We start from the raw sequence: 16,223 nt of genomic DNA on the forward strand, positions 1-16,223 counted from the left end.
CATGACAGCAAATGTACAACGTTTCGACAAGGTTTTGTCATCATCAGGTCGAAACGTTGTACATTTGCTGTCATGTTAAACTTATATTAAAGTTTTTCTTCATTACCCATTTAAGCCGTCTCCAGCCATTATTAGTCTCAAAGTGGGTTCCTCGTCATCGAATTATTCATAAATTTGTTGTTGCCCAAGTATGTCTTGTTTAAACAAGGTATTCAGCAATAATTGTTTTGTGTCTTTTTAATTGTTTAGTTTTTCTTAAAATGTCTGCCCATTTCTCAAACTATTACCTGTATACATGAAAAGTATATATCTATTATATTTTTTGTTTTATGTGAGAGGATTCAGTTTTGTATGTGCCAATTTTTTTTTTTCAATATTTCCTAGGCTTCCATATTGAAATTTACTGTTATCACTTAAAGGAAGGGTTCATTGTTGTTGGGTTGGCTACTCTGTATGTGCCAAATGCAGATTCAGGAAATGCACTGTAGAAAATAATTTTGAACTCGTACAGTAAAGGAAAGAAACAAACACAAATGAACAAGTAAAACTAATCTTTTTCACAGTTTGTGTACGTATTGTTGTTTATTATTGACTGACCAGCCACTATTTGTTTTTCTAAGTGAACATACTGACTGCTGGGGTAAGAGGCTTCATTTGAAATTTCTGCACATAACCAAAACAAGAAGAATTCTGATTTATTATTCAAATTCAGACAAAAATTTAAAGTTTGTTATACCAGAATCTGATGCTACATAATTCCCTGACTATATAACATTCATAGAGATGAAAAATCCCTGACTCGTACCAGTTTTTACAAGTGTCTGTTCTACCCCTTGTGACGGGCTTGTCATCCCAAAGGAATTAAAACACTGGCATAGGGCCAAAAGTTATATGAATTTCTAACCATTGGCGTATGTAACCTTTACTTAAGTAAAAGGATTAGTGTATGTTTATGACCTTTCGACATCCAGTTAACTAAAGATATATTGTAAACTAGTTATGGAAGAGGAAATTTATAACTGTTTCAGTCATTACAATACCAACATTTATTATTTAAGATAGAATAACAACTTACTTTATTTTCTTGCTTTTCCTGTCCAAGAAAGCTGTGTTGTCAAAAGTAATCTGAAAAGAACAGTAATTGTAGAAATTAATTTTAATTCCAGAGGTAAAAATATCATTACTCTGATCATAATTGGTGAGGACCTTTCATGTGTCAAGTGCACACCTACGTATCAACTTCAAAATATTGGAATAATAATAATTCTAACTATTTCAACAATTTTTAACTCACAAATATTTTTGAAAGGACATTTTCTAACCATTACAGGGCTCGGGAGCCAGTGGCTCATAAAAAATGTCTGCTAGGTAGCCTGCATGGCCCCTAGCCAAAAGAGCCATTAAAAGTTTGACTCCATATAAGTTGATATAAGCATTTATTAACCAAGCAGAACCTATGACAAACCATGAATGGACCTTCCTAAATTTATGAATACTTCTCAGTCATGTACAATCCATAGACATCATCGCTGTAAATGCCTGTGTATTCAAAGTAAATGCACTTTCATTGATAAGAATGTCATCGCTTTGTCCAATATTCAAAATTTTTATATCAGTGTAATGGAATTGATATATAAAATTTGAAATAAAAGGTGATTATTTAAACTTTTATACGAATGACTACAATTTTTGATCCGAATGCTACTTTTTGAAATTTTTATATATGACACCAATCCTGCATCAAGGCTCACACATTTGGAAGATGTACATAAAAGTTCTTTTTTGTTAACACTTTCCAAAAACAGGCAAGTAAAAATTGCAAAGTAAGTTGTTTGGAAAATCTACCTTATTGCATGTACATTGTTTGTACTTGTTAGCAAAAACACTTTTGAATCCAACTTTGCATACTGCATTAGCCAAAAACAAAGATAAAAAACACATATCACTGTTTTACCAATCATGTCACAATCAGAAATCACCAATTGCTGATAATTATAGCCCAATTCCAATTATGTACAGTGAAGTTGATGATGTCATCGTGTAGTACTGTTGACAGTTTAACCTTAAAAATTTTAACGACTACAGAGAATTTACTTTTTTAGCTTCTTGAAATCCGAAATGGTTGAATTTATCAGTAAATGTGCCATACAAAAAAAAAATCATGATCTCTTCTCTGTTTTTTATTTGAACAAGTGAAACAAAAAATGGAGATTGACCTTGTGGCTGGTACATGATCGATACATAACGTTATGTGACTGTTGTGAGAGACAAAAAAAATGGTTGAGGTTTGTTGCCAAAATTTATTATTCACTTCAGCCATAAGTTCAAAGACTTTTGCTATCATTCTACACATCATGAACTAAACCACTTTCTAAACCCAATGAAGTATTCCAACCAAAGGTCAAATAAAGTGACAGTGTTTGAAAGTTTTTGTTCGTAAAGAGAGGAATCTTCAAACTTGTTGCTGAATAATATTTTTCTAAATTAGCCTTATTAAAAAAATGCTCCTAATTGTATCTTTATTGTGTATTTAATGATCAACTTGCCAACCTTAAAAAAAGAAACGACAGCTTAAATGCATTATGGTAAAGAAGACCCACATTGTAGTGGTAGAATTGTTTAAAACTTATCACCTCCTGGCTCAACATACTTGCTTTTGTTAAATATGTTTCAAATCTCAGCACTTGCACTGTGTCACTTTGACATTTGTATAAAATCCCAAAATATTCTCATAAATTTTATTATATCATACATAAAGAGGATAAGAATATTTCTTTTCAGTTAACATCTTTATGAAAATAATACATAAGTAGTAGTGAATTTGATCAAATTTTTGCTTCAGGCTAAGGTTACACACTCCAATGGTAATTCATGCTTCTTCTCTGAAAAGTGAGTCGTATCAAGTGGAGGAATGGTATAGTGGTTTTGTACAAAGTTGGTATGAGCTGAGAGCTACAATTCCCTTGAACTTATTTGTTGGTAACATTCACTGATGGAGGGAACCCATGATTTTGGGATACCACACAAGAACTTTAACCTCACCTATATGTATAACATAGATGCAGTTATATCTGGTTTTTATTAAATGCAGAAGAAAACCATTTTGTATCTTAGTGAAAAGAAGTCTTTATTCTTGCTCCATCAGCCAGAGATCTTTAATTAGAGCAATAGAAACTGGCCAGCTGATAGAGAGACCTACATTTTGTATGTTCAATAAAGATTTTTTATTTTCTTTGTTTTGCACATGTAAAACATGTCTTTTTTTTGCTGTCCATGTTTCCGTTATTCTACTACATGCAAATATTTTCATATCTCCTCCATTATGTATTTAATACTTATCCAGAGGCATAACTTTTAACTTAGAATGTCACAAAGTTATTATGTATGATTTTAGTGTGATAACAATGGATTAGTTTTATTTGAATAGTGCTCCTTTGTTCCATTTGCTGTTAAATTTGTAAATGGTTATAGGAAAATGTTTTCTAAGACCACAAAGAACTTACAATAGATAAAAGCTGTGGTAGGATTAAGGACATGAGCTGAAAGTGTGACAAAAGCTAAAACAGTCTTTCTGCTGATCTAGTTTTTTTCAACATCTAGATACTGGAACTGAAGAATAAACCATCAACTGTGGCTGATTTGGCTCTTAAAATAATCTCGACAGTTGGCAGTGGCCTCGGGATTAAACATGAATATTGATCAATTACATGACTGCTACTGATGCGACAGAGAGATGTAATTCAGCCAAAGTGACTTTCTGTGGCACATCAGGTCTTCACAGGCTCAGCTGCATGATGAGATACCCTTTTGAAGACTTGCATTAACATTGGGTGCCGGATTGTATGTATCATGTTGTGAGGCAGGAGCAACAGATGCCAATTTTGTTTATTTTCACTATCTGTTGCAAGGTCAGAACTGACACAAAAAGCACCATATTTTGTCTAAAAATTAGGCTTCTCTTGCTTCAACATTAGCTGTCCACATGCTGGCATTGTGCCTGTGCTAATCTGCAATTGTTGACTTTGTCATTCAGCTTCCAGCATGACAACAGAGGCCGAAGTCATGCAGACCATACATACAGATAACATCACTTAAGCAGCACCAAATCTAAGAGCAAACACACTGATTTCAAAATATGGAATATTTGGAGAGTGATTGATCATGTCCAGTAATGAATGTGAGGAATTAAAAAGACGGACCAAGTTTTTATTTGCTGTGGATTTTGTGTGTTATTTCACTATGCTAGATGTGGTTTGTGGCTACTTGCAAGTCAAACTGAATAAGGAAATTAGACAGAATTAAGAATGCTCTCAGAATTCAAGAAAGACCGTATGAATTTTATCTCATAACTTTTGGCCTATAATGCTCAGCTATTTTTGAGATGCTAATGGTGCTTACATTAATAAAGTTGCAGTAGAAAAGTTTGAAAGTGAAACCAGACAACAGTGTATTAATAGTGTAATTTTTGGTCCTTCAGCAGGTAGGAATGGAGTCCCCACTGATCCTGCATAGAGTACAGTGGTCAAGAGATAGTCTCAGCTGAAGCCAAATAAGAAGTCTGTAGCTTTCTCTCTGATACACACTTACAGAAAATAGACAAATGTGAGAAACCACTTTTGTCCCTAAAGTGTGTTTTGGTTGAGACTCTGGTGTTGAACTATTTTTGTCAAGATTTTCATTCATACTGGATATTGATGCCAATGATAGTAGAATAGGGGCAATATTGATACACCCTCCTGACACACATGACTCCTTCTGTTTGATTCTACCAAAATATCATTTCTCATTAGGCAGTGTTCTAGACATTTTTTTTATTGTGATCTCTTCAAGGAATATTTGTTTAATATTTTATACGAAATGGAAATGTTTTTACTACAGTTTATTTTTGTAGTTTTACGTGATAACTTACCTTTGTTGTTTCTTTTTCCAATTCTTAATCATTACAGGATGAATTCTGAAGTTCATGTTACCACTTCAAAGGTTCTACCACCTACTTCCAACACAATTACATAGGCTTCAGGATGGGGGAACTCGACTGAGAAATTTCTGGCTTTCATTCGTTGGGAGATTGATCGTTACACAAGTTGACCTTTTTCTCCCGATATTGCTAGACTTCCTCCTGAATCTGCCAAACCTGTTTGTGATGTTGAGGATTTTGACAGCCTTTTTCCTCCACCTGATTATACTGTACCTTCCCAAGTCTTTCCTGTGGAATCTTCTAGGCCTAACTCAGCCTTTTTAGGCATGGTTTCTCAGGTGCCTTCCATTTTACCCATCTCCCCAATTTATTATAATCCTGTTCCTTCCTTATTACATAACACCCACTTCCTCACAGTATTTTGTTTTCTCTCCTCCTCCTGACATCAGGGTTCATGCTGATCATTTCGTTTCTCAGTTGCAAGCTGGTGCTAGCATACATTGCCCTTCACGGACCTTGGATCATTTTGCATTGGCTTAATCTCAGGCAGATTACCCTTTTCTTGATCATCAGCAGTTAGAATCACATTTGCTTGTATGAGGGCTGACCCTGAGTATCCTATCCATCTATCCCACCTTTGTCTTACTCTCCTACGGTTCTTATCCACCATACTTCTCCTTTCTGAGGCACTCCACTGACCTCCTAAGGGATTTTGGGGGGATAAGTTTTCCCTCATTACCTCCATGTTGGTGCAATTATCCTCCTCGACTTTCTCTCTTCATGCTTGGTTTCTTTGCTTTTGGGGAGGGATTCTGTCTTGTTCCAGGTTCGTTTCCCATCCACTTATCTTCGGGATTTGTGGATGACTCCTTTTCTCCATCGGTTCATTTTGGGGGATATTTTTCTGAGAATTTGCAATAATGTGTGTAATCTGTGAAGAAACATTCGACCCTTTCATCTTTGTTTGTCTGTTCATCTCATTCTGAGCCCTTGCAATCCCCTTCACCTGTTCCTCCAACTAGGGGTTTCACTATTCATCCTGTTTTTCGACATAGGTTTCATCAGTGCCAGCAGTACCGACGACTATTCTGTGGGTTTTGGTCCAGTAGGGGCTTATCTAGCTGATTTTGTTACCATATGGTAAAAATTCATTGCCGATCCTTGGATTATCTGGTTTTTTCATAATGTCTTGTCATCCATTTCCTTTCCCCCTCCCCCATTGTTTCCACAACCCATACCCTTTCCATTACCTTGGGACCCTACTACTAATCGACGTCAGTATGGTCTCTTCTATCACAAAGAGCTATTAAGCCTCTCAGCCATCATTCCCAGGTTTTGACTCCAAGCTTGGGGTATGCAAGACAACTGGGGTTTGGCATTCTGTGATCGATCTGTCCTGCCTCAACTGATTTTTGTATCTTCCCCATTTTACTGTGGAGGCCTTTCTCAAACTAAGGTGAGCTTTTTCTCCAGGACTGAGGAAGGCCAAGGTAGAAGTTTCGAATGTTTATCTACATATTCCTATTTCTCATCAGTCAAGGCTCTATCTTCGGTTTGTCCTCCAAGAAGGAAACTTATTTCTATCCCTCACACCAGTCCCTCCACCTATTCAATGTGGAATTCCAGTTATATATATGTGAGTGTAAGTAATGTATATAATTTTCCTATACTGAAAATGTATTTCCAATAGATACGTACCTGCCTAAATTTGAAGTGATAGTTAAGTAGAATCAAATAGAGGGAGTCACGTGCATCAGAAGGGTGTGCCACACTCCTATTGGTGAAATGTTGTCACATGATAATTTGCATGTGAGATGCACTGAACCATGATGATTGAGAGGTATGTGATAGTTCAAGGCTTGTGGCATGCAAAACCTTTTTTGCATATAGGGGCAGCACTGAACGAGAATAGCCATGTATGTGAAAAGAGGTGAGTACCTTTCGGAAATACATGTTCAGTATAGGAAAATTATAATATTTGTGAAAGCACTATCACCAGTACTTTCATGATAGGAAATTCCCTGTTCAGGTGGACTGCATCATTGAAATGGCTGATGAATTTCAAAAATCTTAAAAGGTGTGATTACGTGTTAGATAATAACATTGCAAGAATATATCTTCATTGTACAACACCATCCAAATCAGCAACACAGTAAATGTTCATGAAGTATTTCAACAGATGGTGAGAATGTGTCTGTTCATTGACACCATGCACTGAACAAAAACATTGCAGCAGCAGTAGTGATGAATGATACAAGTGTTGAAGATGGACCTTATAGATGAACTGTGCAAATAACTAATACACAACTTGAAGAAGAGTAATTTTAAAGACCCTAACATAGCTTGGAGACTATTTGATGTGCAGCAGCATGAGGTATACTCATCACAAAGTACTGAAATCAGTACTGATGTATGTCACAATTAGTATGAGTGTAGGATGGTGTTGTATATCGTTGTTATAAGCCACCAAAACATGTTAGTCAACTTTTGATGCAGCTAATGTTTCCCAGACAGGAGATGTTTTGGACCTTACATAGTGCAGGGATTGGAGGTCACCAGGACATGCTGTAAATGAGTGGATGTACTTTTTACTGGCTCTGTGCACGTAATGACATTAAGAGGTGATGCATGCACTGCTCAAAGAAAAAATTGGCCATTTCAGGGAAATCTCTTTCAGAGAATTGCAGATTTTCTTTTGTAGACAATTTCACAAGATACAGCTGGTATTCTGTTGAAACTGTTATTGATTACTTTACCAATATGGCCAAAGTTTATCTGATGGTCAATGTATTAGCTCAGTGTATCACTACTATATTAGCTGATAATGTGATTGGATAAATTTAAATGGATCAAGAATACAACTTCAACAACCAGTTGTTTGCAGAGTTGTGCACTTTACCATATCATCCTCAATCTGATTATATGGAGTCAAACAGAAGCCTTATAAGTTTGTGGACTCTGAATTATCTCTTTAGAATGATTGTATACTGTTTGTCATAATGGCTTATGATTTAACTGAACAACAGTCAAATTGCTATTCCATGAATGTTATATTTGGACAAGTACAGATCCCAGTTGATATCTAATATGTGGGCCTCTTCTTAATATAAATCTACTTCAGTGTCTACAGGAGTTTGTGAACTTGCAGAAGTTTTGCTGGTTATGAACAGAATTTTCATATAAGTAGTTAAAGTGGCTGTCCGTCAAAAGGGATGTTAAGGAAAAGTAAATCATAGGAGAATAAAGTTTGAGCTTTGTAGGTAACTAGGTTTAGCTGCAATATGTATCTTCAGCATTAAGCATCTTGACTCTGATTGGACTGGCCCATATCTCACATTATCAGCTCATTGAGATAAACAGTAGTTGTGTGGTAAGTTTAGCTGTAATATGTACCTTCAGCATTAAGCCTCTTGACTCTGGTTGGACTGGCCCATATCTCCCTTTATCAGCTCGGTGAGATAAAATGTGAACAGTAGTTGTGTGGTGTATGCAATTACATTAAACATGTTGACAAGTTGAATGTTTGTTACTGATGAGACTCTTGAGAACTGGTTTCTTCAGGTATCAGAAGTAGACAGATTTACTCTGACAATGACATGAGCATAGCATTTAATGATCTTGAATTAGCTGCTGTGTGTGACCTAGTATTGTGATATATTGGACTTTAGTTGGATTTGAATGTGTGACATAGACTCAATCTTTTCCGTCTTTTGTTGAGTGAAAGCACAGTCCTTTCTGTTTCTGTATAATCAATAAAGTCTTCTCCTTGCTCCAAGTTAGAGTTTAATTCAGAACTGTAGCGGCCAATTAGCTGGTATATTAAGACCTCATCATGTTACAATTTTCAGTAAAGATTTTTTTCTTTCTTTAAATTTGTGTTCATGTCTTTCTTAGCTGTCTGTTTGATTTAATCTTCTGTAAGTACATCTTTTTAACCTATGGTATTGCAGACTTAAACTTAATTGTTGACTTCGGTTTTATGTGGAAATATCACATGATTACACTTACCCTTGTGTTATTGGATTTAACTTAAAAGTACGGTGTTTTTGGACAACACACCTTTAACTAGAAATTAGCTTTTTCTCATTGAATTTTCAATCAGATTTCATGGTGTACTAATGCATAGAGATCAGCAGTTGGAGACAAGAAGGAAAGGACCTTCAGAGAGGAGTGTTTTTGATGCATCATTGGTGGTATAAGTTTTAATGAAATGACAACTTTTCTAAAGCTTAAGAAATGGAATACTATTGGATGTGTTATGATAGAATATCAGCCCATTTATCCAAAATTTAATCACTTCCATTTCAATTTGAGATGTTTTTGGAATGAATACTTACATCTCAGATCCATGGACATTAGTTTTTCACTGATCATTTAAGGATGGTACTGGCTGTTCATAAGATCAGTGCAAATCTAATGAGAAGATTTTATAATATTGGGGAAGGAACTCTGAAAGTCTGCTTGACCAATGACAAACAATCGTTGTAAATCAAGCTTGGTAACATATTAGAACTAACACACATGTTGTCACATTCATTTTGAGATGAAAATACTTCCTCAAGTTGATGATGAAAATGAAAGTTTTATTTCACATTTATTATTTTTATCTGATAAAACATCAGATTGAAAGGGTAATATCCTAGAAAGCAATGTGTTCTGTTGTAGAAAGTTTTTTATGTAGAAAATACACAATATTAAAGCAGTATTATCAATACTAATATTAATTCTGCATGAATATCTAAATATTAAGTTAAAAATGCACTAGATTTCCCTCTTTCTATCTTCCTTTGCTCTTCCGTCCAGATTGTGGACTTGGCTGTGCTTGCCATTAACCTCCAAATTTTATCAGCTTGACTAAAAATGCATTACTCATATGTCGTATACAATGTGTGCAAGAAATTCTTTACTGTTGCATATCAAAAACCATTATCACAGTTTTTATGTTGCATTAAACACCAAAATCTGGGTGAAGAACAATTGGAGTGATGAATTTCATTTCTTCCTTGGGTGAAAGAAAGGTTCTGGATTTGATAGCAACTTGAAAAATGTGTTGATATGACTGCACCAACATAACCATGTTTATGGATATTTTAACTGGTTTGGAATTGGTCTGCTGATAATAGTTAATGAGGCCATGACTGCATAGATGTGTTTTGATATTCTGCACAGCTCATGGAGTTCTGTAGGGTAGGATCCTACCTCATTTATTATGAAAATGTATGTCATGCTATACCTTGTGTCCAGTAGTACAGATCTTTAAAATATACATTAACCAACATATAGCCCTGACCTGAATACAGTTGACCTGTTTTAACCAACATATAGCCCTGACCTGAATACAGTTGACATGTTTTAACCAACATATAGTCCTGACCTGAATACAGTTGACATGTTTTAACCAACATATAGTCCTGACCTGAATACAGTTGACCTGTTTTAACCAACATATAGCCCTGACCTGAATACAGTTGACCTGTTTTAACAAACATATAGCTCTGACCTGAATACAGTTGACATGTTTTAACCAACATATAGCCCTGACCTGAATACAGTTGACATGTTTTAACCAACATATAGTCCTGACCTGAATACAGTTGACCTGTTTTAACCAACATATAGCCCTGACCTGAATACAGTTGACCTGTTTTAACCAAACATATAGTCCTGACCTAAATACAGTTGAGCTGTTTTAACCAACATATAGCCCTGAGCTGAATACAGTTGACCTGTTTTAACCAACATATAGTCCTGACCTGAATACAGTTGACCTGTTTTAACCAACATATAGCTCTGACCTGAATACAGTTGACGTGTTTTAACCAACATATAGTCCTGACCTGAATACAGTTGACGTATTTTAACCAACATATAGCCATGATCTGAATACAGTTGACCTGTTTTAACCAACATATAGTCCTGACCTGAATACAGTTGGCCTGTTTTAACCAACATATAGCCCTGACCTGAATACAGTTGACGTGTTTTAACCAACATACAGCCCTGACCTGAATACAGTTGACGTGTTTTAACCAACATATAGCCATGACCTGAATACAGTTGACGTGTTTTGTTCAGCTGTTTTGTGATTTTGAAATACTTCCTGAGGGACAGAAGAGACAAGACACTAAAACATTATTATCTTTTGAACTATTTAGCAAGAGAAATGATGGTATTTTCCACCAGTTGTGTACTAACAATTAGTAACAGTTCTATTTGTGTTTATAATATCCAATCTGTAATTAAGGTCAGAGGTGAGTCCATTCAACAGCAAAACATACCATCACAAATTTTAAAGTATGCTGTTTTAATAGTTTGGTAATATGGTGTTTATCAGACTAACTTTATATTAAAGTCAAAGATCTTGCCAAGGACAACAGGTATAAGATAGCCATATACCTTGTAAAATTAAGGAACCTTTAGAGGTTATTTTTTAAGACTTAACAATGTTCAACATGGAATCTAACTGATTCTTAGGTCATATTACTATTGAACTAATCAATTATTTATATGGCTGTGACTCGGTTTACATAGTAAGTTATATTCAAAATATTCTATAAACATTTTAACATTTTAGAAAAGGATTTCTGTACAGGGTATATGCTTATGATATTTATATCATAGAAACAACATAGTTCATAAAATGAAATAAACTGTCTTTTCAAAAGTAGTTTGTGTTAATATGTATATATGTATTGATCATATCAGAAAAATATATATAAGTATAAGAATTCCTTAGATCAACTAGTCAGATAAAATTACTTGTACATTGTACAATGATTTCCATTTTTCACCTCATCAGTATTCCAGAGTTCGTTGAAAATGTTTGTTATATATTTTAGTGGCACAAAACGAGGGTAAATCTAAACAGTTAAATGTATGACTGTGTTCAAAAATATACAAATTGACACTAAAACAACAAATTTATTTTCTAATCCTTTTATACTTTTAAATTTGGTTAAACTATTGCTGTAGACAGTTTAAAATAATTCAAAGTATAGTCGTACTTTATTGATAAATAAAAAATGACTATAGAGTAAATTACAAGAAAATATATAAAACAGAGTAATAGCATTACTAATGTGACTTTTTCTAAGTATGACTTTGTTATTCTTTTGTATTGGGTGGATTATAACCATGTAGTCATTATATAGCTGTTTCTTGTTATAAATGATAAAAAGTAGTTGAAACTGAGTGAGAGATATTTTTTGTTTATATACTGGCAACTTCTCATTTGAAAATGTGTATATGTATGTTTGTCACATCAGTATTTTTCTTCATTCCAGAATTGGTACTTTCCTAGAAAGCAAATTTCAGTTTCTTCCCAAATTGAAGGCCCCTCACCAGAAAATACATTTGGTTTCAAAATCAGCTTTGGTAATGTTCCTGCAATTAGATCAGCACATGAGGTGAGGTGTATAAAGTTTCAATGTGTTTATTATATACCAAAGTAAAATCTTCTTAATTTTTTATTGTATTTATTCTTTTTTTTCCGTTTTCAAATCGTTTAACAGCCAGAAACAATGTGCACTTTCGACCACATGAATAGTTTTCTGTGATTAATTTAATCTACAATCTTCATATTTTTGAATTAAACTTTTCTTTACTTTTTTCTTAGTACAAATTTGAATCATGTTCCCCAAGTATGAACACATAAACAATATTTGTATGCAGTTTTATAAATACTAACTCATGGCTCCTTTTTGTTTTAAGTAATTTATCAGTAACATCCTTTATCATACTTTTTTTTCAACATTATAAATTCTTGTGGGAGTATGTGTATATTTCTGTGTAAACTCAAAAACAAATATAATAAACTTATAATAATATCTGAAATACTTGGTGATGATACAACATTTACTCTTCAGTTTCAGTACCTGACAGTTATGAGTGTAGAGGTACACGTACAAACCCGAGGAAGCTTATTTCCAGACCCATCTTATGATAGTGTTACTGCTGTGTTTTATTGTATGCACAATGATGTGCCTAGTGATTGGTCAGTGCCAAAAGAACAAGTCGGAGTTATTATTGTGCAGTCTGATAAAGAGTGTAATGAAGAACAAGTTGACAAACATTATGTTTCAAGAAATTCTGGACTTGATTTGGAAGTATGTACTTTAGATAAAAAACTAACTGAAGATAACAAAACATGTGTTACTGGATTAACAAATGAATCACCAGTAACTCTTCTGGAAGAAGCTGATGCGTGTTCAAAACTGAGTGGAGAAAGGAATATTAACTCCTTGAAGAAACATTTACTGACAAAATGTGGTCTTCCTGGTATTATGGTAACGTACGTGAAAAATGAAATTGCTCTTTTCCAGCAATTTACTCACCTTGTTCACAGGTGAGATTTATATTCATAACTTGTATCTTCTGTTGTTATATACCCTGTTCACAGGTGAGATTTATATCCATAACTTGTATCCTGTTGTTATATACCCTGTTCACAGGTGAGATTTATATCCATAACTTGTATCTTCTGTTGTTACTCACCTTGTTCAAAGGTGAGATTTATATCCATAACTTGTATCTTCTGTTGTTTTCTTGATTTTATTCTCAAATTGAATTAAAGCTATAAAATCTGAACACAAATGTTGTAGCTATTGTAGCTTGTTTTAAGAAGTTTAATTGTTTTTCTTCTTATATATGATAAATTCATAAATCATCATTTTCTATAAAAACTATGAGTAGTTTGTAGATAAGAATTTCTAGAGAGAAAATGTAATTAGATAATTATTAATAATACTCTCCACTCGAGTTTGAATGTTATCCATCAAATATATAGCCATTTTGTATGATTGCTTTCTCGTTCGATTTTCAGTTGGCCACTAAACCATTTTTGTATGCTGATCCTGAGATAGTAGATATGTACATAAACAGATGTTAAGAAATTTAATCTTTTTGAGCAAGTTATTCCCTCCCACACCCTCTAAATTTATGTATTTCTAATTAGTTATGCAGTTTAGTTAACATTTTACTAAATTGTCTGATAAAGTTACTCATTCCTTGGAGTTGAGAATGGATGGTATGGTTTTTGTAATGTATTTTTGTAGTTACAAATTTTAACCCTTAGATACCTACTCTATACATAATATAGCTACATACTATTTAGTCTGTTTATACCTAAAGGCACCATTACCAAAGTCCTACTGTTTTTTTTTCTTCTTATTTGTTTCTAGTCATTTGTAAAAATCAAGTTTATTATCAAGAGGAGTTGTCAAAGTAACAGACAACTTAAAGATTGTTAAAGTGGCAAGTTCATTTCTGGTCAGATGTAATGTCCAAAGTTACTCCAAGGTTCATGGGCAAGAGTAACAGTGTTTTCTACTTGTATTTAAGGTGTGAAAATTGGTCAGACTACCTAGGTCCTAAAATGACTAAAATCAATTATCAGGACCATTCAGAGCTCAGTTATTATACTGCTTCTTTGTTTATAATTCAAGTTATGCAAATAAAACTTAGAGACAAAATGATTCAGGAAGGTATGTTTATGCAGAGGTTACATGAATATTTTGTTTACCAATATGTTCTTCCAAGTGAAGATAAAAAATAATCAGTGTATGTTTAAGCTGAATAAATTCTCTCAGAGATTTAAAAGATATTAAAATAAAAAACACTGTAATAATTCTATGAAAAGTTGTCACTTACTAATGCAGGTTTGAAATACCACTCTGTTGCTTTCATGTGAAACTAATATAGTCTGTATATTCTCTCTCTCTTTAGTTGGGATCCAGACATTCTAGTAGGTTATGAAGTTCAGATGTTATCATGGGGTTTCCTGCTGGAACGAGCTACGCACCTGAAATATAACCTATGTTCACTAATATCTCGTGTTCCAACTAGCAAGGGTAGCCATTTCTCTACTGATAGGGATGAATATGGAGCAGATCACATGTCTGAAATTCATCTAGAAGGGCGCGTGATTTTAAACTTGTGGAGATTGATAAGAAAAGAAGTAAGTTTTGTAATTAAGAAGTTCCTTTTAACCTTTTGTGCATGGGTTAGAGTCAAGGTGCATATGCCACAACCATTCACAGAGTACCATTCAACATGTTATTGTGTATTTGATGTCAGCTGTTCATTCTACCTTACATTTCTGGTTTAGTTCTTGGTAAAGAAGAGTAAATATCAGATACAGTATACAGGGATATTGAAAAAAACTGTAAATATGCATTTTGGAGGCTCTAGAGCTTATGTATGATGGACAAAGGTATTTTATTCTTAGATTTATGTAAAATGTACAAGTCTGTTGTACACACAAAACCAAATGTGTTATAAAAATACTTGCACTCAAGACAAGTCTGTGAATTAATTATGACAGTGTGGTTTAGACTTTGACAAGTTAGTGTGTAAGATGATATTTGTGTGAGATTTATGTAAAATGTACAAGTCTGTTGTACACACAAAACCAAATGTGTTATAAAAATACTTGCACTCAAGACAAGTCTGTGAATTAATTATGACAGTGTGGTTTAGACTTTGACAAGTTAGTGTGTAAGATGATATTTGTGTGTGCCACATTTCATGTACATACACATAGTATATTCAGAAGTATAGTCTTCATTCCTCCATATTCAGTTAATGAGTCTAATAATATTTTCTAGACCTGCTAGTTTAGTGTTGGCACAATTTTATTATTGACTAAATCTGTCACTACTGGCTTGTGTGGGAAGTATCTGGTTGTAACATTTTTGAGTAAATATATTTCTTTATAATGTTATAATTAATATCAATTACATATGGAACTAAATATTTATTTATTTTTTGATAATTATGTTAATTATTATACAGAACTAATTTATTGTGATTACTATTATGTTCAGTGTTGGGCATGTTACTAGACAAAAGTAATGACGTTACTTTGGCTGTTACCTGCTAAAAATGGTAGTGTTGTTACCAAAAATGTTACTTATTTAATGAGTAACGATTCATTACTTGTTATTTTTCAAACAGATACCTGCATTCTGTGTATAAAACATGCACTGTGTACATCGTATATTATATGTACAGAACTGAACTACAAGCATTGAACTCAAGACAAAAAATGTATTATACATTGAGAGGTTTAGAATAGCAATTAAAGGAGCTACTTATATTTTTCCATTATAATATTCAAAGTAAGAGTGACAAATGACTTACCCAATACAAGAAAAAGGAATACAAATGACTAAAGTAACTAATAAGTAGCCTATCAATTAGTGTGAAATATACACCTGGAAAAAAGTTAAGCACCCCCGTGTTTTTTTCAAGCGATTCAGATTCGACGTTCTTGTGACTGATTATAAATTACCATTCAATCTAAACG

General features: G+C 33.8%; 1 protein-coding gene across 4 annotated transcripts in view; it reads left to right on the forward strand.

The window, feature by feature from the left end:
• Positions 1-16,223, forward strand: part of LOC106465050 (DNA polymerase zeta catalytic subunit-like) — a 200,582-nt gene that overhangs the window by 88,323 nt on the left and 96,036 nt on the right. For all 4 annotated transcript variants that reach the window (XM_022392860.1, XM_022392861.1, XM_022392862.1 and 1 more), the window contains exons 15-17: positions 12,202-12,324; positions 12,784-13,262; positions 14,642-14,873. In XM_022392860.1, coding sequence (XP_022248568.1) covers positions 12,202-12,324; positions 12,784-13,262; positions 14,642-14,873 — 834 coding nt within the window. The remainder of the gene's footprint in view (positions 1-12,201; positions 12,325-12,783; positions 13,263-14,641; positions 14,874-16,223) is intronic.

The sequence above is a fragment of the Limulus polyphemus genome, unplaced genomic scaffold (genome assembly GCF_000517525.1).
Source record: "Limulus polyphemus unplaced genomic scaffold, Limulus_polyphemus-2.1.2 Scaffold1818, whole genome shotgun sequence".
Classification (NCBI taxonomy): Eukaryota; Metazoa; Arthropoda; class Merostomata; order Xiphosura; family Limulidae; genus Limulus; species Limulus polyphemus.